Source organism: Aquila chrysaetos, chromosome 17 (genome assembly GCF_900496995.4).
Source record: "Aquila chrysaetos chrysaetos chromosome 17, bAquChr1.4, whole genome shotgun sequence".
In the NCBI taxonomy this organism is placed as follows: Eukaryota; Metazoa; Chordata; class Aves; order Accipitriformes; family Accipitridae; genus Aquila; species Aquila chrysaetos.
Window position 1 is genome coordinate 24065805 of NC_044020.1, and position 26992 is coordinate 24092796.

Below are 26992 nucleotides of genomic sequence, written 5' to 3' on the forward strand. Positions count from 1 at the left end.
CAAGCCATATAACAAATATGAAACACACCCAAATGAAAAAGTTTGCATACACCCTTCCTAGTTTATTCACTTTTGACTTTTGTAGCAAGTACATTTCCATCCCCGAGACCTGCTATAAAACAAAACATGTGGGAGGATAATGGGACAATTAAAGTTTTATCAGGATTTTTAAAAAAGTAAGAGAGGCAAAGCAGTATGCCCCAAATTGCATAATCACTGCTAAAGAACAGGCAAAAGTAGTAAGTCAGCCTGAATACAGAGTCATGCTTGCGCTGTGGTTAAGTGGTACATTTCTCCCTAATTCCAATAACCATTAATCTTAACAACTGTTCAACTGAACCAAAACCCTTTAGACTTAAAAACAAAGGTTAGCAGCCTGGTAGGGCTGTAAAAAAACCCCACTTGCTATCCTCTTATAGACGTTAAGCAAATCAGGAAAGAGGTGTTCAGCATACACGGAGGTGCACATGTACGTTGTACGGTCATGTTCGATTCAGCGCTAGTTTGCAGCATTACTATGCTGGATAGTCAGTAACTCCTAGGCAAAGACTTTTCTAATTATTTGTAATTATTATTTTTATCAGCATTCGTATTCAAAAATGCTACTGTATATTCACAGCGAGATGTAGGGAACACCCAGCAGCTCTCAGCTGCGGTGCCCTTCCAGGAAAACTAACATGCAGTGCCAAGAGCAAAACAACCCCCACAACCCTTTGAAAGAAAATAAATGGACATCAATAACGAAAAAACTTTTAAAATTAAGCCAAACGTCTGCATTTTCAGGTTTTCACTCAGTCTGCCCCTCCCAAGAAAAACCCACGAATATCCTAATACGCAGGTCAAGGATCCTCAGCACGAAGCTCTCGGCTCCATCGCTGCCGGCGGGGGGATGCCTACAGACTCGGGGGCTGCGGTCACAGCCTCCCCGCAAGCTGCAGCTCCCAGGGTTTTGTCCCTTTCCCTCTCTGTGACAAATAGCCTAGTGTCTCAGGGCACGCGATGCCAGCGCTGCCCACACAGCGACAACGTTCGGGCGCTGCGGATCCTTCAGAGGCAGGCAGAAATGTGCTGGAGCAGACGATTTGCGAAACTTGATTTACTGGAATTTTTCCAATAGATCTGATTATCAGATCTCCTTTTGCCTTATATGTAAGTGTACTGGCTTAGGCTGTAAAACACAGCACCTGGGTGCACGGCCAAATGTCAAAACAGTTTTAAAGGCACCATTTTGAATAACAGCGACTCTGATGTTAAGGTAATTGTTTAGATTCTCCCTGGCACTTATAGGGAGTGGGTCTTGGTCAAATGAAATGTATGACAAGGAATAGTCTGATTTGTATAAATTCAGAAATTGTTCAGAGTTAAAAATCAGAAAGACAGCACGACGAACCAAGTTACTATATTCTCTTCAAGCCAAACTGACCTTCCTAAGGAATTTTTCCTTCTGCGCGGTTCCACTTAGAATTAGTAAAATACAAATTCCTAACTTTTCTGTCTCTATTCAGAGCCAGACATGTTAAATGAATTTTTAAAACTAGCTGTAAAAAACCTGTTCAGTTGTCTGAAAGGAAGCCTGCGAGAGATGACTGTGTTCCATAATGTTATTGGGTTTTAGCTGTTTTCATTAATCACAGAAATAATACAGTAGTGCTCAGCTTCAAACCCAGTTAGGAATTACGAAGAGGGTGCTGCCCTTTCAAATTTCCAAATGCACATTTACCAGGTCTTGTGGACCTTTTACAGTCTAGTGAAGTTTTAATTTTAAAAGATACAGACATAGAGCTTAGTGGAAGCGGCATCTTCAGTCTTCCTCTGTTTTCTTATCTTCTCAAAAACAGCTTTGAGAACTAAGCACATGGATTTTGCAAAGCACTGTGCTCTCATCTTCAATTTATATCAGCTGTTCAGCTTTGAATAGCAGTTTGGTATCCGCCTTGTCAGCAGAACTGCCCTCCAGGAGTTGCGTCTCTAGCCAAACCTCAAAAGAAAGAATCACTTCTTGGCACGGGCAGCTCCTCCAAGCATGCTCTGCCTCCTGCCAACCGCTTTTGGTGGAGCCTCAGCCTCCAGCACTCAGCGACAGAAGATGCTGCCGACAGGAGCACAACTGATGCTCTCGACCCTTCCAGTCCCTCTCTTGTCTCAGAGCCATATCCAGAAATAGCTGCAAAGATCTACAGTGACCTAGAAGAAGAGCAAGTCGTGCTCTGGTAGGATTTTTAGGGCTCTGCTCAACTGGAAGGCACCTTCTTGCAGTCCTTTGACTTTGCCTTGGAGGGAAATGCTCAGTGGAAGCTGGTTGCTTTTAACACCCATTCCGCAGCATAGTCTGTTACACCCGAAGTTTACTAACTCAACAAGCATAGTGCAAAATTCCTCTCTGTTGTTAAGCATCTGTTTGACTCAGATCACACTGAAACACGTTTTGCATGCATGTGCAAAAGATTGGGATAAAAGTGGTTTTGCTTTAAGGCACTGCTTCACAAGGAAAAAAACAAACCAACAAACCCAAAGCAGACCACATGCCAAACTAGGCTTAATTGCAAATTAGCAAGGACAGTTGAGCGGCAATTAGTGCAGCCACAATTCAAGGTAGGAGAGTCAGTGGTTCACCAGAGACTCACCCAAGATACATTATTTTGTAATTAATGAAACTGTTTTATGAATTTTAGGGTACAGTGTGTATCACTCTTCCTGGAGTGAAACACAGGTTTTCTTTTGTGGCTTTATTTAGGCACATTGTTGACCACAATTAAAGGACAAGAAATTACGCATATATATTTCCTCTAAACTAATTTTTTTTTTTTGAGAAGTCTTCCAAACTTCCCAACTGCCAGATTAACAAATCAAGCACTGTAAATAATCCAAGCATGCTATAGACTGTACCCTACATAACAGCATACCACTAATTAGAGTAAAACCAAACCAAAACAGAAAAACCTCATCATCAGGTTAACTCTGTTTCCTCTGGAAGAACACAGCAGAAGCAAAGAGGTGAGCAGCAGCAAGCTTATGTCAGGAAGGCTGGTGAAGGCATGAAGTAGAAGGATGTTTCCAAGTCCATCTTGAACTTCTAAGCTTAGCACTAATAAAAGCTCACACAAGCAAAAGATGGAGGGGGGGGGCGGGGGAGGGGAAAAAAAAAAAAGTAAATTAATGTGGGGATAAAGCCCTAGGGCTGTTGAAATGGGTGCTGGTGGTCTGTGGCTAGAGTAGTACTGAATTCCCAGAGGTTCAGCTGCTGTAACAAAATCATAGCATCCCTTAGCCAGCTCGGTAATACCTTCTTTCTCCTAGAAATGCACGTCCTTTAGTTATTTCTGGGCAGACTGCCAATCATCTTTAAGACAGGTGACTTTATACACAGCTGCTGTAAATGCTCCATAACTAACTGTTAGGATGGCTTTCCACTTCAAATATTATTTTCTGCACCCATTTCTTTTAAAGGAAATAACGCACCTGAACATCGTACATCTGGAATCCATGCCAGAGCATAATTTTTTAAGCTTTCTATGAGCATGAGGAGTTTTAAAAAATCATTATAGAAAGGACTCTGTTGTTAGGAAACCTCAACAAAACAATTAAAGAGAAATTTCATAACACTCATTTTTGGCACATACTTTCTCTTTGCTCGACTATACTTGACAAACTACAAATTGGTTTAACTTCATTGGCCTCACATCTGAAAAATCATTGCTAGACTTGCAGAATGAATATGCTAGTAAGAGAATTACAAGGACATAACACACACCATAACACAGCAAGGAATAAGTCAGGACAACCTCATTAAATCCATGATTTTGGAAAGTGTTCCTGTTCAGGACAGTATCCAAAGCACATCTTTCAAATGGAAATAAAAAGTTCTAAAAGGTTATCACTTCAAAGAGTTTTAGAACTATATGTACCTGTTTAAACAATAAGACTTCACCTGAGTATGGATCACAGGTGTAGTCAGAAGACACAGAATATTCAAAAGCCCAAGTTGCTTAAACATAAAATATTAATAAACAGAATACAATGCTGTCCAACTCCTATGATAATTCACACTTTGAATGAACTTCAGCATCTTTGCACTTCACCATCAGATCTGGACCACAAGTACCTGCACAAGTCTGCATGACAAGAACAACGTTGACACTCTAAATGGTGGTTGTGCATTCCCCCTTTCAGTCCTTTCTTTTCCTGCTGATAAATACAAGTCTGCTTTCTCTTAGAGAAAACTTGTCAGACAGCAAAATCAAGATGTTCCAAAACATTTCATTTCACTTGGGCTGTGGCAAATACTCAAAACAAAGATTACATCACTACACACTGGCACAAATTTGCAACTAAAAACCATTACACTCGATTTTTTTAATGAAAAAGAAAATGCAAGTAAGTTGTTTTGTAAATCAAAACCCTACATATTAGATGTCTCTTTTCCAAGAACTTCCACAATAAACATTCCCTTCTCAAGAAAAAAAACCAACAAAAACCCCTCAGGAGATGCTTACATATAGGATTGCTAGGTCTTTACTTTAAAGTTCACTATGACTGTGTTGAAACACGTGATTCTAGGAGCTGTAAGATTAATTAAGATTAAATCATCAGCAGCTAAATGGTGTTTATTAGAAAATAAAATTGCACAATACCTACAATCTCACACTAGAAACCACATAAAGTTAATCTGGTTTGAAACATTAACTACCCAGACCAAATTTGCTAAAGTTTAGACCTATACTTCTTAAATCTAAAGTTTACAGATGATTGTTGCATGAGGCTGAGTAAAACTTGTTAAATTTCCCTTTCCGTCTTTGGCAACATTCAAAAGACAAGCTCAAAATGAAAACTGAGGAAAACAAGGGGTTGTAAGAAGACTGATAAATTAAGATTCTTGCATATGCATGAACCAGTTGGCAACAACTAGCTCTTCTCAACCCATTCTACCTCTAACATATAAGAAACCAAAGTCTAGGGTGCAAAAGGGCACTTGACCGCACACCACCAAAAATTCAGTGTTATTTATAGTATTAGCTTTGAGCTAACACCAACAAGGCAAAGTACACTGTGCTTAAAGGAAGAAAGGTGCTTAAGGTTCCCTAAACCAAACAAACCAGAAAGATCAAAATGACAACTATACAGAGTTCAGCTGTCCCTTGTCATGATCTTTTTGGGTCAGCTGTGACTGTATTTTGCACCAAGAATAACCCAGAAGATAAAATAAGCTACATTTTCTGGCAAGTTTTGTACCCGTAGCATAACCATTTTTGCAATAAATGAATTGTTAGCTGATTTCAGTGGGTTCTTCCCTCAACTAAATAAAAACAAACAAACAAACAAACAACTTTGCCTTGCTTATAAGCAAAATGAATAGACAGCTTATGCCTGGAGAAAGTTGCACAATTTAAGAACCACTAGACATCATCCAACACAATGTATATTGTTTTTAGCTATAGCTAAGTATCTGTTACAGACTATGCCCATATTATAGTATTCCTGTCCTTAGCACACCAGAACAATCCTTGCAGTAGTGTTTTTGTTGAATAGCCAGTTCCTGGACTTCCTGATTACATGTGAATTCTGCTTTTATAGCCTCAATTACTGCAGTGAGAAGACTAAAGATCAAGAATTCAAACAGATTTGCTCATTTGTCCTATTGTTTTCTTATTCAGTACTTTCTCATGGTTTTTGAGGACATGATTTATGTTTCCTGAATAGCCGAGCCTGGCAAAACTAGTGCCACTTGAGGATAACAGGATCCAAGGAGAATCAGCCCTGAAGCTGAATCAACATGTCTATGAGTCAGGCACAGAGGAAGGATTCCAAGGTTATGTGCTCCCAACTCATCTGCTCGGTTTATAGGCTTCATTAAACAAAGCAAAACTTACAGTGGACAAATTTAAAAAGAAAAGTGACAGCATTTGATACACTTCTTTAAGCTAGAAAATGAAGCATTTGCAACAACTTTAAAAAACCCTAAACTACTACAGTTGACAAGTTTAATACCTGAATGAAAACCATTTACTTGAGTCACTTAAAGTCGCATCCAGCATTGTAATGCATCTCCCTTCCAGTTTGCAGCATACAGGATCTATTACCTAGTGGCATTTGGAGGAAATGCAACGTGGTCTTGAGGCATTGAATCTATCCATTTAACTACCAGGTAGGACAGTAGACTCCCTTTATTGAGCTTCTGAATTATTCTGGCACATAAAAACACGCTGACTGCCTTCACAATAAGGAGACTTAATAAGACAGTATAACAAAGGATACCAAAGAAAGTTTTGCCTTCAAACTTTGCCAAATTTTGTTTCTGCAGTTTGTTGCACTTGCAGAGTGCAGACTGACTCCATTTCGTCGTAGGACACCACAGAAATGCAGATTGCTGGTCTAATAATGCTCTGATGGTTTGGGTTTTTACTGTTGCTTAGCAGTTATGAAGACAATCCACTTGACAAGGTCAGAATTCATGACCAAGAAAAGTGGCAAGCAGAGCAAAAGTTACATATACAGCCCTATCTTTTGAAGCATGAGCTAAGGACTTAGAAAGCACATTGCTATAGTCATAATATTAAAGTTTGGAATATTGTATTCTCTAGCAGGAAATCAGAACAAACATTGACACTTCTTTGCTTCCCTAAATCATCCTGCACTGTTGCACAGAAAATACATCTGTAGCCTGGTTATCAAGTTCTCTGCAACTGTAGTCTTCTTAAACACCGTTATTAACCACATGAAAAAAGTAAACCAACAATCTTCAGTTACCATAAACCAATGCAGACCATTCATTCTGCTGAACTTCCACTGCAGATCTAACCTACTACTCCTAAAAATAACAACAAAATATTACATGACACCATCCAGGTGATTCCAACACCAATGCAGAAGATAGACTCTGCACTAGCATGGAGAAAAGTTGCAATACATCAGAGTCCTGTGATGCATGCATTAAGTTTTCAGATCCTGAAGAAATCTGAGCATTCAATGCCCAACATCACACAGGTTGGCTTTTCTGGGAGGCAAAACCTGGCTTGCAGCACAGTCCCGTGTAATGATGCCCCTCCAACTCTACCAACTCTCCATCAGGTGTAGCCTGGAGCCTGAGAGAAGCCATCCACGAATACAGAATTTTAAGGAAGACAGACCAACGGACAGAGTCTTACACGAAAAGCATGCAACCTGACAGACCTGCGTGATAGGTGGCTCACTGCCTTCGGGACCCACTTTTAGGTATGTTTTTGCACATAAAAAGTTTTGCCTACAAACACCACGCTATACTTTGTAATCCCATGCTGGCGTATATATAAAATTTCCATTGTGAACAGTGTTCCAAATATGGAACAGACTGTATGCTTATTATATGTATAAAGTCCATGCTGACTCCTGTGATAACTAGCTTGTAACCAGCTTACCTACAAGATTTAGAGACATTGGTGTGTTTGTTGATGACTCTCAGATGTCCACACGGTGCTGCCGCTAATCACACTGCAACCAGCTTTGTTTTAAACATTTTCAGGTTCCAAAAAGCATCTGTGCAATGTGATGCTCCCTGATGACAAAGCATTAGCCATATGCTGCACTCCCTCTCCTTCTCTCCAGAGATGCAAGTGATGTTACTTCTACTCTACATGTTTTTATGGCATAACAACAGACTCTCTTTTCCTTATGGTCTAGGATGCCAAGCACATCAAGAGAGGGAGGTATTCCTGGGGCTTTTCTGCAGGGGTAATTTCAGGAGATGAGCAACTAAGTTACAGCCTGAGGTTTAGATGAGTTTGTTCTCAGTAACTCATTGAAAAGAGAGAAGGGGTGGGATCACATTAACAGTGTCACTTTGGTGCAAGGGGCCCAGGAACACTTCTTACCTATACTATGTAGACAAAGGTCCTTCAGTCAACTGTATCCATGTCCCAGCTTAAGAGCCTTGACTCTTTCAAATAAAACCCAGTCCAAAGTCTAAGCACAAAGTGGAATTTAAAACAGCCCAAACCAACAAGCCACATATTACAAGATAATAAAGAGGAGCAAGAAATCCAAGTAAAGTTACAATTTATTTCAAAGCTACGTGCCTATCACTTGTGACTGCAAACCTAGCTGGGATTTACTGTCTGGGCTGCTCAGAGGTTGAAGAAACAGCAGATCATATCCAAGGAATTCAAACAGGTTTATGCTTTTGTTTTCGTAACAATGACTCCTCAGCTTCTAGGTCAAATTGTGATTACATGCTATCGCACTCTTACCTTACCTGCTGTCACTCTGTATTTTTTAAGTTCATTTCACAAATGCTCTTGCATAATGTACAGGGTTTAATCAAAATTAGGTTTATATATTCTAAGTTCTAGGGTCTTGGGGGTTTATACACATAGCCTAACAATGCGATTCAGATTCGCTGGCCCCCAGTCAAATATAGTTCACTTTCAGGCAGCATATCCAAGATGACAGGTAAAAGGCATTTTAGGGAGAACAGTGCAGAGTCACCCAAACAGCAGGAGAGGCAGCACAGCTGAACCAGCAAACCCAGCCAAACACAGGCTGGTGCCTGCTGAAGTGATGGAGCTGCTCCCAGCTCTGACTTACTGAAAGACACTTGCCTGGATGTTGTGCCAGACCAGCTATAGCCCCAAGTTACTACAGCCCCCAGGACCCAGAGCACACTGCAGAAGAGCCTGAATTTTGCTAAATTGAAGTTACTAATCCCCACTAACGGCTAACAACACGTGGGTCGATACAAAACAACTGGAGATCTTCTTGCATTTTGCCCCTTATCCCCTCTGTCCTCATGCCTCACAGTACAGAAAGTCCCCAGCTGGCAGAAAGCTCTTGGCTCAGACCGCAGGTGAGAGCTGCGAAGCTGCTTTTGGGCTAGCACCGGCCCTGGGCGTTAAAGAGATGCATCGGCACGGCCCTGCGATGAGTTAGCACGCACAGCGGCCAGCACGCCTCTGTGCCACGGTTTGTCTGAAACGGAAAGCTGAGTAACGCAGTCTTCAGAGGGGGGGTGTTTCATTGCGCTATTTGTATTGCCACTGCAAGACCGAAAGCCCACAAGAAAACAGAGATTTCTCAGCAAAGTTATCGCTGCCCAGGCCTAAATAAGAACATCTGGAAGCCCCGGTGAAGATCACCAGAACAAATCTAATCTCTTGGTGCTGATTTGCTTCCCACACTCTCTATTTAACAGCTCTTCTGCACACACTTACTCCCTGGTTGCTGCTTCTACTTCTGGATTGAAAACAAATATGAACATACACATCCTCCTATTACATGAATAACGAGATTTAAGTTTACACAAGAAATGTTTGTCAGGAACATATTCCCTTTGAAATATATTTTCAAGATATTCCATATGTAAATCATTTCCTTTTTTTTGTATTTGTCTCCTCAGAGATCTAGACTAGGTCCTAATTATCCTCTTGTGAAAATTTATCCAGTAGAGGCAGAGACACTCCTACCAAGAATCTTTCCAGTAAAACTGCCACAGCAAATGCTGATGCTTAAACTAAGCTGCAACAAACGTATTAAATCCTGAGAGTGAAAAACCGTGTTCACATCCAGCAACAACTTCCTGAAAAACTGATAAAGGAAATTTCATAAAAATAAAATTATTTTGTTGAAATGAAAATCAAGGTTTGGTGAGGGACAAATAGGAAAAGCAAGTATTTATTTAATTTGACATTAGGGTGTTCATTGCTAAATACAGATATAATTTACTACACAGAAGATCAATGGCAACTTTTGTAATTACAGTCATTGTTTGGGGGGAAGTGTTGCTATAGCAATACCAACCATAGGAAGGAAATCCACATCTACTCAGAGCATTATTTCTACATATCATTATTTTTTATGGCATAGCACTCGAACAGGAAAGGGTGCAGTAAATCAATAGCAATGCCTATTTTAATCACATAGGCATAGTTTGGAAAAGTGTTTCACAGAAACACATTGAACAGGGAAATGAAAGACCATGACTGCACGTTAAGTAACATTGTGTTTGTTTTGGTTACTTGAGTGCCCTTTCTCGAATCAGCTAACATCAGCTAAAGTCAAGAGTTTAAATCTAGGCTTTCCCAAACTGACTCCTCCTGGATTTAGAATATAAGATGTTTTGGTTTGGTTTTTTTCCTGTTGTCTACGTAATCACGAGTAACCTAAATGAGATCTGATACCCCTCAAACTGGTTTGACTCCCAGCCATCTCAGGTCTGCAGGGTTTCTTGGCTCAGGCATTAAGTGAAAGAAATAAAACTGGTTTGGGACTGGGATCAGCCCTGAAGTGATACAGCCACATTTGCATGGCCCTACCCCCAATGCAGCTGGCAATGGTGTTAAACTGGGAGTCAGACAAACCACAAAGGATGACCAACATATGACTGCAATACCTTTTCCTGGCCAGCCCCAAGGCAGGTCTGGTGCCCAGGGCACGCTCTGGGACATTCCCACCCACAGGCTTCCAGCAATGGCACTTCGGCTGGGGGTTTGGGGAACCGGGACTTTGGGTGTTTGTTTCTTTCTTGTGCAAAGGTTGACCCCATTCTGTCTGTCTCCACTCCTACCTTGGATTACTGATAAAATCATACTCCCAATTATCCTGGCTTTTAGTTGACTATTTTTTCCCCTTTCGATGAGTTGGCTCCCTCAATTAAATCTTGCAGCACTCACAATCACAGTCAGATTTAAAAGAAGGAATCAACTCCATTGAAAACAATCATCAACACCGATCTGTGAAAACAGATATAATATGATCCCAACAGCTGATTTTCTCATCTCTCTCTCTCTCTCTCTTATTTTTGAAAAATTAACTTGAACAACAGTTTTCTATACATTTCTACAGCTCCTAGCACACCTAGGAAGAGAGAAGGGATGGCTAAAATAGATGTAATTCTTAATAAATAATCTTAATTCAAGTGAAATACAAATTACTTGGATTCCTATGGTCACGTGGCTTTCCCAAAGGCATGTCAAAAGAACAGAAAATTTGAAAATGGCTAAGCAAGATAAACCCACATAATATCATATAGAGTTAAGGACGCCTTGTACATGGATACAATTCGAGCTGATGGTAGGGAGGAAATCTTTGTAGAAGAGGAGCTTCTATTGCCCACCATTCCAGATCCACCATCGTGGACATACAAACGTCACAACCTTACAAAATTCTTCCTCTGCATGGCACAGACCTTCTGTCCTAGGCAGACTCTAACTTCTTTGGAGTCAGAATCATAGAAAAGCTGGTTGGAAAGGATCTCTGCAGATCACCAGTTCAACTTTCTGCTTGAAGAGGGGCTGTCACCAATGCCAGATCAGGTCATCCACAGCTTGGTCCAGCTGTCTTGAAAACCTCCAAGGAAAGATTCCACCACCTCTCTGGGTGACATGTTAAAAGTCCTGTGCTACTCCCTGGCAGAAAAAAACGTTTCCTAATGTCCAGCCTGACCTTCTCAAGCTGCAAATTGTGACAGTTGCCCCTTGTTTTTACAATCTGTCCCTAATAAGAGTTCAGCTCCATAGTCATTGTAACTCCTCTTCAAGCAGTTACAGGCTTCTGTGAGATTGCCCCTTAGCCTCTTTTTCTGGCCAGACTAAACCAGCCCAACTCTCTCAACCTCTCCTCATAGCTTATGGGGTCCCATGGCTCAAATCACCTTAATAGTCCTCTGTTGCATCCTCTCTCCATTTTTTAAACACTGTCCTTTTCATTTGAGGAACCTCAAAACTGACCGGAGAAGCACAATACTTAACAGTGCTGAGGAGGGTAACGACTTCCCCTGATCTGCTGGCCATACTTTTAATGTAGACCACTATGCCATTTGCCTTATTTGCAATGAAAACACACCACTGGCTCATTTTCAACTTGGCAGCAACCATAATATCCCATTGCTTTCCCACAGATGTTCTGTTCAGCCAGTTGTTTCCCAGCCTGTACTGTTGCACAGAGTTAATCTGCACAGGCAGAGAACTTCACGATTATTCTCACTGAACTTCATGAGGTTCCTGTTGACCCAAAGCTCAGGTCTCTCGAGGTCCAGCTGAATTTAATTTCTACCATTTGGCGTACTAAACTGTCTCTCCTGCCAATTTAACACGTTCTATGGCTTTTCTCAGGGTGCATTCTGTCTCACCATCTACGTAATTAACAGAGATGTAACACTACTGGCCCAATCCCTCACAGGCCACTTGTTATTTGTCTCTAATGAGACACTGAGCTATTGAAGACTACCCTTTGGACCTGGAGAGCCACGCAATTTTCAGTCAATCTAACAATCCGTATCTCCAGCCCATACTTACACAGCTTCCTCAGTGAGAGATGATAACAAAAACCTTACTGAAGTCAAAGTCAGGAAATGCTATACCCACCGATGTCCCCACATCTACATCATTAGTCATTTAATTGGAAAAGGCACTCAGGTTGGTCAAGTATGACTTGCCCTTGGTACCTCTGGGTCAACTGTTCTTGATTACCTTCTCATATTTGGAAACAAATTCCCTGAGGACATGATTCATAATATTTCCACAGACTGTGGTAAGGCTGACTGGCCTATAGTTCCCTGGACTTTCCTTACTCTTCTTAAAGATGGGTGTAATGATAGACTTTTCCTAGTCTTCAGGGACCTCTCTGCCATCTTTTTTCATAGATAACAGAATTGCAATTGCATCGCCCATGTCCGTCAGTACCCTAGCATAAATCCCACCCAGGCTGATGGATCTGAGTATAACCAGCTTTTCTAAGTAGTTCTGAACAGTAAAATATGCTTTGTTTCCTGTGCAGCACTGCTTAATTATGTTCTCCTTGGTAGTCTTTGCTTTTGTACAAAATCATATTTGGAATAGGAGATGATCATGCCTCTTGCTCAGTGGGCCACACTGCAAGACAGGTCATCTCTTGCCCGCACACTCAATTCCACACTGCTTGGGCTCTGAGAACACAGTATTTATCCTCACCTCACCCTTATAAAATCGGAAAGTGCTCTACCCCCTGATCCTAATGAGCAGCCATCTAGCAAAAAGTACTCCTGACAAATAGCCAGTGATATCGGAAAGAAGAGAACCCAAATCTTCAGAGTGCTAAGCCTCTAAATACTGATTCAGGGGGAAGGACAGAGAGCTGAGAAATACCCACAGCGCAAAGAGAAAACTTTTGACCCTACCCTTAACAGTAGCTCCAAAATAAATGAAGAAAGACTAACTTGCCTTTCTGACACATGCCCTTATACTCACTTAACAGGACTAAAATTACTAGGTTCCATTTGGATTCTGCTAGGATACGGTTCCTTCAGGGGAAGGAGGGAGACCCAGTAAGACCCAGTAAGATCCCCCTTCAGTGACATTAGAGATCTATCTCACTGCTGTCTTGACAAACCTGCCAGGTTACCTTCCTGAATGCTCAGTGCACAACTGCTACGTACCCTTTCCTCTGACTGGACCAGGGGCCCACGATCTGCTGCAGACTTGTCACTACGTGCTTCCGAGTTGAGAAAGAAGAGGACCCAAACGTTCTCTTATGGCACTGCTCCCGGGGGTCTTCAGACAAACCCCACTGTGCTGTTGCCAACTCTCAGTGCTAAGCTGGAACAAAAGAAAGCAAACCATTTCCACCATACACGGTTTTTAATCGCTACTGCCTACCGTATGCATTAATACAATGCATTCGTACTGTGTTAATCTCATTTTCATCGTTAACAGTGAAGCGGGAAACACAAGTGCCAAGCGCTATCCTGCTCCTCTTCATTCAGCGTATGGTGCACTGGCAGACCTCTGTATCCGATTTGAAATCTACCACATTTACCTAATTTCCACATACCTTGTACCATGGATCATCACTTGTGTCCTTTGCTATGCTCTCTTTGCTTTCAAGTAGTAATGCCACACTATTACAAGGAAAACGCACATCTCCAACAAGCATATGAATACACACAAAGTGCAGATGCAAGAGACTTATTATACCAATAAAATCAACATGTTCTGGCAGAAAACATTCTCAAGATCATAGCGACCACTTCACCTGCAGCCCAGCATATTTTGTTCTCGTATCAGGCATTTCTGGTGGAGATATATTAGGACAATTTTTATGTTTATCCTAAGACATCAGAACATATGTTCCCTTGCTAGCACTACACCAGATATTTGTTTGCAATATATCAAAGAGATGATTTAATCAATGAAGAAACACTCAACACAAAAGAGTGGCTTCTACAGTTGTAGGTTTATAACTTATGAATAGGACGACAAAGAAAATAGAAAACTGATATATTTTATCTTAATTTTTCAGTCAGATTCATTCAAAATTTGCTTTTTAAAGAAAAGAAGGTAGATTTCCATAAAATATGGAAAACATAACATTTTAAATAGATAAGGGAATGAAGTATGACCTTTTCATCACAGAATTATAGTTATCCTTAATGTATTTTTTCTGGCCTTAATCTTCTTGAACTTTCAAAACAAGTGTTCAAATAGATGCAATACTTGTATTGGTGCAAGTGGAAAGTTCTGGTTTGGTAAGATTTTTGCACAACACTGTACAGAATAAAAAAGCAGCTAACTACTATGGGACACCCTAGTGAAAATTCTGTAATTGATTTAAAGGAAGCTGCTGCTGGCAATTATGAGCACTTTAGATTAAAAGCATCCCGGACAGGATATTTTGGGCACTATATTTTGCATGGACAGGACACAAAGTTGCACATAGCAGATAAGAATTTCAAAGACAGACAAAAAAAAGAAAAAAGGAGTGCAACGAGGTGCCCATTTTATTTTATAAATGAGTCAGCAGTACAGGGTCATATCCATACAAAGCTACATGGAGCAAAGCACCAAATGCTGCCAATGCTAGTCTAGAGGGAAAATATAGACAACACAATGAAAAAAAAATGTTTAGAGTAAAAATATGTATAAGGACTTGCATACATCACATGAAAAAAATCCTATTGTCTTGATTACTTCCAACTATCAGACATAATAAATTTAGTTTACTCTTGTTCCCCACAAAACAAGACACAAGTTTCCTGCTATATACCTAGGAATGCTGTAAGACCTACTTCTATAATTCCACTTTTATTTGTATAGCACTTTAAGGGCTCACAGTCACAGTCACATTAGTCACACTGGGTGTAGGCGTATGTGGAATACAAGACAACTACTCTCTTTGAAGGCACCCTGCCATTTAATGAAAGATAGATTTACTTTTACAGTATTGTGACTGTTTTAACATTTTGAACACATGAACTTTAGATCAGAGACGAGTTCCTATGAAGGGCTCCAGATCGCCTTACTTCATCTCCCAGAACAAGAGTTACGTAGGTTGCCATGGAAATTAAATGTTAGTGATAAGTAGAGTACTTGGGTTTTGATAAATGCAGACTATGTTGCTTCAGAAGACAGGAACTTTCCCATCTTCAAGGATGCAATCTATGGTCAGCGATGGGAACTTTGGCATTACATATTATTTTTTCATTTTTCAACACAACTATCCAATTTTCAGGTGAAATACTGGTAGTTAGATGTGCCAGCCTATAACCTTTAATACTGGAAGTTTAAAATCATATTGAACTTCAAGAGCAAAGCAGAGGCAGCCACAAAGCAACCTGTCCTCCTACGTATGTCACCATCCTGGTCTGGGGGACATCTAGCCTTTCAGAAAAGACACCAGAAATGTGTTCAGTATTAATGCAACTTCAGCCTCTACGATTCACCAGCAGAAAGGTGGCTATTGAAATACAACCATTTATTACTTGAAAACCAAAGCCACAGTAAATGTAACTTTAACAGGCAAAAGGTTTCCAAGAGGAACCTGAGAAGTAAGACCCCCCCGACTCCCAAGTGGTGTAGTATGAGCAGCTAATCCATCTGTATGCTGTGATTGACTCGCTGTCAGATCAGAGTTTAGTTTTGCATATGTGGTTGGTTCAACAGTATTACTCTGTTGGTAGAGTCCAGAGACCTCATCTTTAAACATGCGATGTTATCACATCATCTTGGAAGCATACAGTTTCATCCCATCCCTGACTTTCTTGCTAGAACTTCTTTGTGGGTGAGTTCATCAGCAGTAAACAATGCCTAATTAGTTCTTGAAAAACCTTGAGCTAGCCAAAGCAATAGGCTTTCCATTGGTAAGGAATTCAGTGTTAACCTCTGCAGATAAACAACTGCCTGCATCTCAGTTGTATATGGTCCAACACAAATATTCAGCAGAAAAAAAAAAATGCTCGACCAAAACACTTGAGCCCCGTGCATGGAGCGTTCCAGTACCAGGAACTGAACATCTCTTCTCCACTTATCGATTGACTCGGACCCTGTAGCAAACAGCAGCATGCAGGATTCGAGCAAGGTGCCTGTAAAGCACTCATTTTAACATAAAAACAAGACACCTTCAGAACATGGTGGAGATGGGTTAAATTCTTTTCTGAGCCACAGGAATTAATACATAGCTAGCAGTTTGCCTGACGCCACACAGCAATGAAGGGTCAGTGATAGGCCAAAATGAAGGTGAAGTGATACATCTCAGGCATGAAAATCAGTCTTTAAGGACACAGTTAGACTCCTCATCTCCTCTGTCAGCTTAGTGATGGCAGAATTAGGCAAAGGAACAAAACAAAATGCCTGGGAGAGAACACAGTGATTAGGAAATAAGGGAGATGAAAAAAATATTAACTGAAAAATGCATCAAGATCTAACATTTCCCATCAAATCGATATATTGTTTAGGATGCCTTGAAACCTTGAATTCAAGTATATAGTAGAAACCCACAGGCTGCTTTGAGGATACATGGGGCAAGGCAGCAGGCACTGAACATAAACATAAGAATGAAGAAAAATTAAGACTACAGCTAGACAGCGTTATGGCAAAAGTTACGGATTGCCTGCAGAACCCTGAAGGTTTTCCACTGAGTTGACAGGTTTGACTACTGCATCTAGGTGCAAGATATGATGGTTGTTTTGAATCATACACCAGAGCATGGCATAAACACCCTGGTACCTCTGGGCTCCTTGCCCTCTTCTCTCTGCAACAGTGTCATCAAGTTCATTTCAGATGCAAACAAAGGCACAAAAAAAAGTGCGGAGGGGATCACTGACATTTTGTTCCATACTTGGAGTGTATTAGCTTAGTCACTTTGCTCTGGAGTATCTAATAAAGATAGCAGCAATTGGAGCTTGAAGGAGGTCACCGGTAGAAGACGGTGTCATTCAATGTCTGTAATGTCTTGATCTGGGATTTCATTTCTACCCGCAGATGGCAGACTGAAGGGTTCCATAGGGAAGTACTACAGAACCTCATCAAAAGCAATAATGTACGTTACTACAGAAAGGATCATAGGGCACGTAGAGAGCTAGGCTGAGAAGTTCCAGCTGCAGTCACAGGAATAAAGTGGAATTTACTGCACGCAACGTTAGAGTACATGGCTATAAGAGCTCCAGGTTTGCATAAACAGATCATTTTTCAGAAAAGCAAGCAAATTGTTTCCTTGCAGTCTGCAGGATCAGAAAGAAGCAAAGCAGTGAGGCTGTGGTTATATGAAGCAAGGGTTAACTAAGGGTATAATTCTGTCTGTCACATTCAATTTAGAAATGTGAATACATGAGAGTTCGGGTGTCTTATTAATGGCCTGGGGACCAACAGTCTCAGGCTCTTCATAAATTTTTCGTCCAACAAAGGAGTTGGGTGCTTTACAACAATGACATTCAGTTCAATAGCCAAAGGAAATCTAGCAGCAGTCCTGGACTGTGACGTTCCCCTTCACTTAAAGCTAGAAGCAATGAATAAGCTGATGTCAGTGCATGCAATAGAAGTTTTGCTAAGGGGTCCTTCTGTAAGAAAATTTCACCCTCAAAATTGTCCTTAAAATTAGGTTTAAGCAGAATCATGCCATCCATTACAGACCAGCTGATAACAAAAATAAGCCCCATTGACAGCACTGTGAGCGTGTATATCACAAAGTGTTTTATGTTGGGCAGGCAAGTCCTTTTCTTTCTCTCCCTCTCCCTCACAACAGAGCACTTCTATAAGTCCCCTACTTGAGCTATGGGCACACAGTGGGGGAATTTCTGAAGAAACGTACTTATTTTTATACTTAAAGGAAAGATTTTCAATACCCATGCCCAATAAGACTGCGTGCTTGTGAATAAGCAATGACAGGTGGTAAAAGCAGATGGTTTTGAAAAGATCTGCGGCAGTCCCTGGCTCCGCCGTCCTAGCGGCTCCGCAGGATACTGGCAGAGAAAGCGATTCCCCTCCTCTTCTTTCGTCGCCTCACTTGAGAAAGCCAGCAGCAGCCGACCTCGCTGGCTGCCACAAAGCCGGGATAGGACCGGCAAAGCACACTCACTCACATTCTTCATCCCAGCTCCAAACTGCTTCTGCCTCGCTGCAGAAGCTCAGCCCATCGCAAGCCATCGACACTGGCTAACCAGCCGGGTGGTCATCTGCCAGGAGCCACAAAATCACCTCTGCGTTAGCCGGTCCCGACCAGGAACAGAGTGGGCAGAGCTCCTGGTTTCGGCAGTCTAGCACTGCGTTTGTTCCCCACGGATCATGAGCACTTTGCTTCTGAATGCGTTACCCTCCTCTGGTGTGGTCCGAGGTATCTAAGAGGGAGCATCACCGAACGCTCCAGTGCTGAATTGAGACAAAACCACCTGCCTTCCACTACAGACCTCTGCTGAAAGCACTACCTCTTGTTTCTGAAGGCCTTGGTGATGAAGGAGGCATCCCAGATGCTTCAACCCTGCATAACCAAACAAACTTTCACAAATGATGAATAACCTTGTGTCACTAGTCACAGAGTGATACTGCAATGGAGACCAAAGCAGAGAGAAGCACAATTATTCACGTTATGTCTCAAAACAAGAGAAAGCAGGCAAAAAAATTATTTCGTATATCAACGAGAGCAGTAACAGAAAAGTACGTTTCCAAATGAGTGTTGCGTGTTTGGCCAAAACTGTGCTGACTGCTGCAGCTACAACCTTCTCCAAGTTATTGTTACTTGTGCTTAGGGAGCAAAGACCCACTACTACGGAGAAAACAGTGCCAGCTTCAGGCTGTGGTTTTCTGCACGCTGCATCAGCTGTAGCACACCACTAGTTAAAGTCAGTTGTAACTCTCTTTTGAGATATCACAGTACACCTAGAAAGATGACTCAGGCAATTTCATATACCACCAATGAATCATTAAATGGTACCACCTCTGGCTACTACCAAACCCATCTGTGTAGCCCATTATACCGTTAACTCCACGGTACACCCATCTCAAAGAACCTTTTAGAAGACTGCTATGCTCACACATTTCATGAATAAATTAAGAATCTCTCAGGATTTATTAAGGTGTATTGTAGGAATTACGCTTTGAAAAGGGCCGGTACCTTTTCTACAATAGTGTCTCTGCTTTTCAGATGTTCCTCAGAAACAGGTCTGATTAAGTCAATGTCAACATAACACTTATTCTTGTTTTCCCTTTCTTTAAATAGTATAAGTGTATAGCTTTGTAAGAATCTTTTCCTTATTGTTCATCTATAGCACTGTTTACAAAATTGCAATCCGTTTACATTTTCATAATTTCACTCACAGTATCAAGGTAGTTGCTGAAGGAATATTCTAGGGAGGGTTGTGACACTACAGTGTATTTATATTCAGCATCCCCTGAATAAGAAAAGGCCTTCCTGAACCATCCGTGGCAAAATAAATCCACATTCTTTACATGAAATCAGGGAACCTGTCTTTCCTTCAATCAATGGGGTTTGTGGTTGCTTTCAGGAAGGTCAAACAAACAAAAAAAGGCATTGTCAATCCAGCTGGCCCCAATTTTATACAGCATTGCAGAAACAGTAGTGAAAACTGAGTTTGCTGTAAAGGTGGACGCAAGCCACTCAAGCCTGGAATCAAAAACTTAAATTTGTTTCCAGAGAACACCCCACGGTAAAATTGCCTCTCACCTTTGGGCACAATAAAAAGTGGATCTGGGCTTGGATAAGGCAAGGCTGAAAGACAGCTTTAGAAATTAAATTGTAAGCATCCAGGTTTGTGACCAGTCCTGCCATTCTTGTGTGCGTTAACCAGTCATTAAGTTTTGAATTTGCTCTGTTAAAACCACAGGACAATTTACTGCTTCTTAAAGAAGATATAGGTGATGGATACTGGTATAACGGGTTAAAAATGAAATGAAGTACGAGGAAAACCTATAATATGCATCTCTTTTGGGCACAGCTGCTCCACAATTACTTTCAGGAAGGAGAAAGCATTGGAATTAAACATAATATTCTATTTTTGTGGCACAAGGTATCTTTTTTCTGTGAATGTGGGTGAAAGAACAGAGCCCTATGCAATTTCCAGTCACTTGAAACTGCCTAAGCATAGGTGCACACAAAGAGAAACACACGTGCAAGCAACTCCTGCAAAAGATAGCTAGTATAAGCTTAGAACTGAACACAATTATAGTTGAATTACAGGTATTTTTGCAAAACCTTCAGTATGCCTCATGCTTTAACAAAAACAAATAGGCCAGGGCTTTGAGGGAGAGGAGATTTTCAGTTTCCAATAGAACATTCATTATATGCCTACACACAAGATCCTACTATTGACTATTTCACTGTGTAAAGAACTAATCAGCTGTAATTTTAACACTGTATATCACCCAGACAACTACATTTTCTAAAGGAAGCCTGAAAGCACTATTTAGATGAAAATTAGAAAAAACAAAACAAAAAAAACCCCCACACCAGACAAAACATCTAACTCGGATGGTGTTAAAAAAACCCATGAGTTATAGGCTTACCATTCAAAAATTGAATGGAAAAAATATAATAAAAGACAAAGCATCCGCTGTAGTATACTCTTTGTTGTGATAATAAATGAACTTTTGCCAGACATGGCTGCGTATAAAAAGGGCTGAGATGCTACAAGTGCATGGTGACCCCAGCAGTCCACGGGGAATGTTTTGCAGGAGTCCAGGAGACTGCCCAAGAGAGCAAATTAGGGAAATGCTCCCCCATGACTGCTCCCTATGGCTCTGACCATCCCGTGCTGAGAAATTATCGTTGTCGATATCATCATAGCAACAAAGAACTCATGCCGTAAACCTGGGCTTTATCAGCACAGGCCATGTGCAAACACAGAGCAAAAAAGAGGCTGTAGTTGAAGTAGTCTGCCATTTAAATACAAGATAGGCAGACTCAGAAGCAAGAGGAGTGGTTGTGAGGCTATAAATCAGGTCAGTGGCAGAACTGACCCCAAACCTAAATTGAGAGCTCTACATCCTGAGCAGAGGGAGGTAATTTTTTAGGATGCCAGAGTAAGGCCCCACCTCCTTCAAGAATACAGGTGTTTAAAACAACTTTTTGTCCTTCAAGTTTCCTCTTTCACTCAGTTCATCAGGCTCTTGAAGAGTATGTCTACACAGGTGACTGGAGACAGACAGATACCTCTACTCACTCTCCAAATTGGCCAGACACAAGCCAAACCCAATCTGGAAGCCATGCAGAAGTGTTAACAGAGCACCGAGCGAGCTCGTTAGGCTGCAGGTCCCTCATCGTTTTAATCTGGTCCAAATGGGTCTCCTACCAAGCACGACGAGGATCGCCCGCTCTTCGCCCAAGTGCACGTCTCTGCTGACTCCTTGGTGCATTTTAGTCATGCATTGAGTCAGACCCAGGAACTCATCCAACAGAAAACCAGGCCAAGAGCAACAAGAAGAGTGGATTTGCATTTGGCCACAAGTGATAGTACCGGCACAAAGCGAGAGATGAGGAACGCGTCGCCAGAGGCGAGGCAGGCAGGCTGACCCCTTTGGCAGAAGCCCACATTTATGGCAAATGGAAATGACTGCTGAACCGCACCCTTTGCCTTGCAGAGAGGCAAATTTTGGTTAGCTCCAGCACAGCTTCACATTAATACAGGTGAATAGCTGCCAGACAAGGACTGCCTTTGTGTAATAGCTTGTTGAGCCAGGGAAGTGAACATGCTTCAGATGATATTTATTTCTAGATACATCTGGAGATGCAAAACTCTTTCCATGACATACCGCTAATAACTTTGATAATGTTAATCTCATTGGACAGCACTGCAATATTCAAACTTTCATTTCTTAAGCCTCCTTTGTAGACCCAGGGCCCTTAGGGAATAAGAATGCTATAATTTTTAATAGTAATAATGGGATAATAATGCAGCTACAGAGCGATGCTAACATTATGCCCTGCACCAATCATCCCCAACACTTTCCTACAAACACAGCAAAACCAAACAATATAGTAAGATAAGCAATAGTCCCCAGATGAGTTGACCACTCATCAGTAGAGTTTCCCCAACCCCACTGAGTTACTCTCCATTGCCCTTCAGCTTCTATGAACTACTCAGATCTGTGGTATCACCAAAAAAAAAAAAAGTCCCTTCTCCTTTTCCCATTTCAAAACATGTATTTTTCTTCTCTTTCCCTATGCCCTCATTTACGTGATCCATCCCTTGTATAGATCAAAGCTACTTGCCATTGGGAAAAAAAAACTGGCAAATTGATCAGAATTAGGGGCTTCCTACATGGAATGTAAGGAAAAAATATTGAAAAGTTTTTTTACAATGACAGTCTAATGCTGTAGACGGCCCCCTTGGACAAGGATCTACTTGCTACAGGATTTGAAATCATCAGTATCCGAGAGATTTCTGAAGACTTTGGCCACTCGTTTGCCACTCTACCGTACCACGCAGACCAAATGGCAGTCTCTGTGCCTTTGGTCGTATTACCCATATTCCCCGCCACGATCCTTCTGCCCTGTCATTACCCATGTTCTCCCTGCCAGCACCCCCACACCTCCCCAACCAACCCATCCACCACCACTCCCCAAGATCCAGGTCTGTCACATCTGAACTGGCTTTGGGGAAAGCACGAGAATTTTATCAGTCAAAGCTGCCTCCATAACAGAGCTGCAAATTTTACGCCTCTCTTAACAGGCCATTCCCTACTATTTTTCTAGCATTCTCTCTCTAGATTCTTCTTTTTTTGCCCAGCTGACATGCTACGAGTTTTATTTACTCAGGCTTTTCCGACATGTTCTTCAAGATGTTTTAAAACTACATTTCCCCACCACTAATTTAAACAAGCCTTAATAGGGATTAGAATTGAAACCCAAATTGGCAGAACTGAGGAATTTGCAGCTTTGTTACAGTATCAGATGCATCCTCGAACACCCTCTAAATATAGTAAAAGGCTGGCCTAAATCTGCTATTGCTTCATGTTTAATTCAGATACCTTTGAGTAAGTGCATGTCTCCCCACACCCCCAAATTTTCTATTCTCATCACCTATGCACTTAAGTTTATGGTGACTTTAACTTAGACAAAGACCCCAAACCACAGAGGAAGTGTTTTTAAAACTTGTTTCTACAAAACTGTAGTTTATCAGAGGGCGGGAACACAATAGATCTGGAGATTAAAGCACTTCCGTTATAACAGGGATTTTACAACTTCTCTAAAGCAACTATCAGTGTATTTTTTAAACTATGTACTTACTTTAAAGAGAAGATGAGTATATTATACGGTAATGAACAGGACTTGCACTTTCCTATTCAAGAACATTACAGGTAAGCAGGAAACGATGATGCTTTTGATACGGTAGATGCAAATGAAAACAAACTCCAACAGCAGATCTCTGGACTGCCATCAGCTTCTTATGAAATGAAGATGAAGATTCCCACAACACCAGCACACACAGAAAGTTACACTCTAAAGTAACATGCCAAAGCAATGTGAGCTTTGGTATTGAAAGCTGGGCCATGCCTTTTTTTTTTTTTTTTTTTTTTAAACACACCTTTAGGATCACCTAATAGTTCAGTTTTACACATACTTTTAACACAAATTCAAGTGAACCCGGATTAGAGCAGATACGGATTTTGGAGTACATTTTTCTAGCCTAATCATGACCTTCACAGATAGCAAAATCTCAATCTAAACAAAGATGCAAAACTAGTCTTTTGATTGAATTTATAGTGCAGTATTTCTGGGTGAAGCAACTCGCATTTAGTTTTACTGCTTCCCACTGCAAGATAACGGTCTGTCATTAGTTATTCATCTCTCTAGTTATGCCCTTAAAAGGCTCCGAGGCAAACACATAAACGCAAATTGTTCCAAGTAACAACATTACTGTAAAGGACCGTATAAGACAAGGTCGCATGTCTCTATATTCTAAAAAACCGAGGATATCCTCACAGGATTCTGTAACAAAATTTGTGCTGTATCTTTGTGGTGCCATGTGGGTGGGTGGGCGGGCAGCAGGGTTATCCAGTAATTTCCCTATCAAGAGACAGAAAACAGCAACGAGGCTCAGAATAAGGGCCCCCCCTCATACAATTAAGACTCAATTGCTGTCTAATACTACACTTTAAAAAAAAAACAACACCCAAACAACAACGTAGGGGCCTAACAGCAGGGAAAACAAAAAGGCAAGCCTCGCTTAAAATTACATTAGATCTTCCTGGTTTTGGTTGTGGGTTTTTTTTTTTGTTTTTTAATAGCATCGCCCTGAAGATTACCCCTCCCCGGCGCAAACCCTGCTGCGAAACAGAGCAGAAGCCTCTCACCACATCCTCTCCCCACTCACCGGGCTGCGCTCCGCATCCAACTCTCTCTCCCAAGCAGAAGCCCAAGCGCCGGCAGGGCTGGGGCCGCCGCTTCCCCCCCCCCCCCCCCCCCCCCAACCCTCACGGCACCGCCCAGCGCCGGGGAGGGGGGGACAGACCCGGCCCGGCTCCCCGCTGCCCCGGCTCGGAGCTTGCCCCCGGGCCGCGGTACCGATCCGACCCGACCCGGCCCGGCCGAGCCTCCCGCCAGCCGCGGCAGCCCTGCAGCCGGCCCGGCCCCGCCGCCCCCGGCCCGCTCCCCCTGCCGCCTTCCTCGCCTCCTGGGCATCATCCCTCCACAGCCTCGCCGCCTCCTCCTCCTCTCCCCCCCCCCCGCTTTTATTTTTTGGTGGGTTTTTTTTTCTTTCTTTCTTTTTTTTTTTTTTTTTTTTTTTGCTGCTCCCCCTCAATGTCCCCCAGCGGGTTGTTACCTTCAATTACCGCTTTTCCGACCAATTCCCGTCACCAGACCGCTGCCCCTACCTCCCCTAGCAACTCCCGGCAAAGAAAAGGAGGCGGCAAAAAAAAAAAAAAACACAGAAAAAGAAAAAAAAAAAAAAATTACAAACCTCTCCTCCCCCTCTGGGTCTGATACTATATATCCGGCCGGGGGAAGGAGGGAGGAGCAGCGGCTCGGCTCTGCCTTTCCCCTCCGCCGCCGCTCGCACCCGGCGTGCCCGGGGGATGCGGACCGGCTCAGGCCGCCCGCCCTCGGCTCCTCTTCCCCCCCGCCTTGCCCGGCCCTGCTTCCCCGCCGCCGGGTTCAAGCTGAGCGGCTCCGCGGCGGGATCCGTTCGACAACGCCGAGCGCAAACCGGGGCTGGGGGAGAGGAGACACCCCCGGCAGCACCCGCCCCCCCCCCCCCCCACCTCTCCTCAGGCCTCCCCTTCTTCCCCGGTCCCCCGCCGCTGCCGGCATCGCCCGGCGGCAGCGAGGCGAAGCCACGTTTCTCTGCCCACCGCCGCCCCCGGTTCCCTGCGCAGCCCTCCTCCGCCGCTCCCCCCCCCCCCCCCCCCCGCTAAGCCGTGCCGCAGGCTCCCCGGGCACGCCGCAGGGCTCCGCTCCTTACCGGGCTGGCGGGGCTCCTCTGCCGGCGCGGCCGCCTCCGGGCTGCCCGGGGGCTCTGGGGCCGGGGACGGCGGCGGCGGGGGGGGGGGGGGCTCCTCCCCGAGCCCCCGTCCTCGTCCCCGTCCTCCCGCCGGCCGGGCTGGGCGGGAGCGGGCAGCCGGGGGTTGCGGGAAGGAGGGCCGGGCTGCAGCCCCTGCGAGCGGCCGGGAGGTGGAAGGAGGCGGCCAGGGAAGGAGGTGGAGGGGGGGGGGGGGGGAGCCGAAAGCCTTCTAAATGCATGACGAAGGGGTAGGGCAAGTGGTCCCTCGGGTGTCCTCCAAGGTTATTACGCCTCCTTCTCCCTTCGGCTTAAAGCAGAATTTACCTCTGCGTTGCAAACGAGCGGGAAGAACGTTGCACACAGAAACGGAGTTACAAAATGGGCATATTAAGTTAATTACACAATTTGTCTTACAAGCAGTAGGAAAAAAACGAGACGTGCAGCATACCTGCTCAGCCACGAATACCCACCTTTGCCACCAATACTAATTTTCTCGCTTCGGCTATGGAAGATACACCCTTAGAAAGATCTTTTCGACCCAACGTGAGAATCGTCAAGATGTGGGGCTTTTATATCCTCTTATTACACTTATTGTATGTACAAGCATTAATTATTTTTACAAGGTTGTGTTTATCTAATTACCATCTTCAATTTATTAGTACTGAAAAAAAGCCAGCCCCAGAGAGGTTGGGTAAGGTGCCCACTGATGATTGAATCGGTATCAGAGCTGTCAGCAGAACTCCGCACACAAAGGCGTTAAGTACTACACCCATAGTTGCAGTTCTCCAGCCTCTAGCTCCCTTCTTGACAAGCTTAAAGGCTACAGGTGCCTGCCGTTTCCACACGAGAGCTCCCTCGGCATCTCTGTTTGCACACCTGGGCACTAGTGGTTAAAGCCTGCGACTAGGGGGAGTCCCCAAAGCCTTCACATTTTCACCTCATTCTGGCTAGTGTCCTCACACTACATTAACGTGACACCTGGGCATAGGGCTCTAAGACCAATGCGGACCATAAAAGTCCAAATTGCCCAGGACACAAGATCCATGTCACCTGCTCTCCACACTACACCTACAGATTCAAAGGAGGGTTTTATATGTGTGGGGTCAGATAGAGCCATTCAGGGAATTGATCCCACACAAAGGAGTGGCATGTAGAGTACATTGACTTCATCATTCCTATAGATGGAAGAAAGGCTGCTGCCTTCACAAATAACTAGCATATCGCATATCGCTAACGTAGCTATCGCAATGGATTGGAGCACTCGACAGAAGAGTAGAAGCCCTGGCTTCGATTTCATTTTTTCTTTTACAAGGAAAAACAGCC

General features: G+C 43.0%; 1 protein-coding gene across 5 annotated transcripts in view; it reads right to left on the reverse strand.

The window, feature by feature from the left end:
- The window catches only part of FAR2 (fatty acyl-CoA reductase 2), a 149934-nt gene extending 124180 nt beyond the window's left edge, over window positions 1-25754 (reverse strand). The window contains exon 1 of one of the 5 annotated variants that reach the window (XM_030041068.2): window positions 25631-25754. Coding sequence is in view for 1 of the 5 variants with exons in the window: in XM_030041060.2 (XP_029896920.1) it covers window positions 24542-24558 (17 nt within the window). In the remaining 4 variants the exon portion in view is untranslated. Of the gene's footprint in view, window positions 1-13378; window positions 13467-24541; window positions 24603-24991; window positions 25096-25129; window positions 25261-25630 lie in introns of those variants that run through there. The other 4 variants (XM_030041067.2, XM_030041061.2, XM_030041060.2 and 1 more) reach the window with 4 other exon arrangements.
- Between the last annotated feature and the right edge of the window lie 1238 nt (window positions 25755-26992).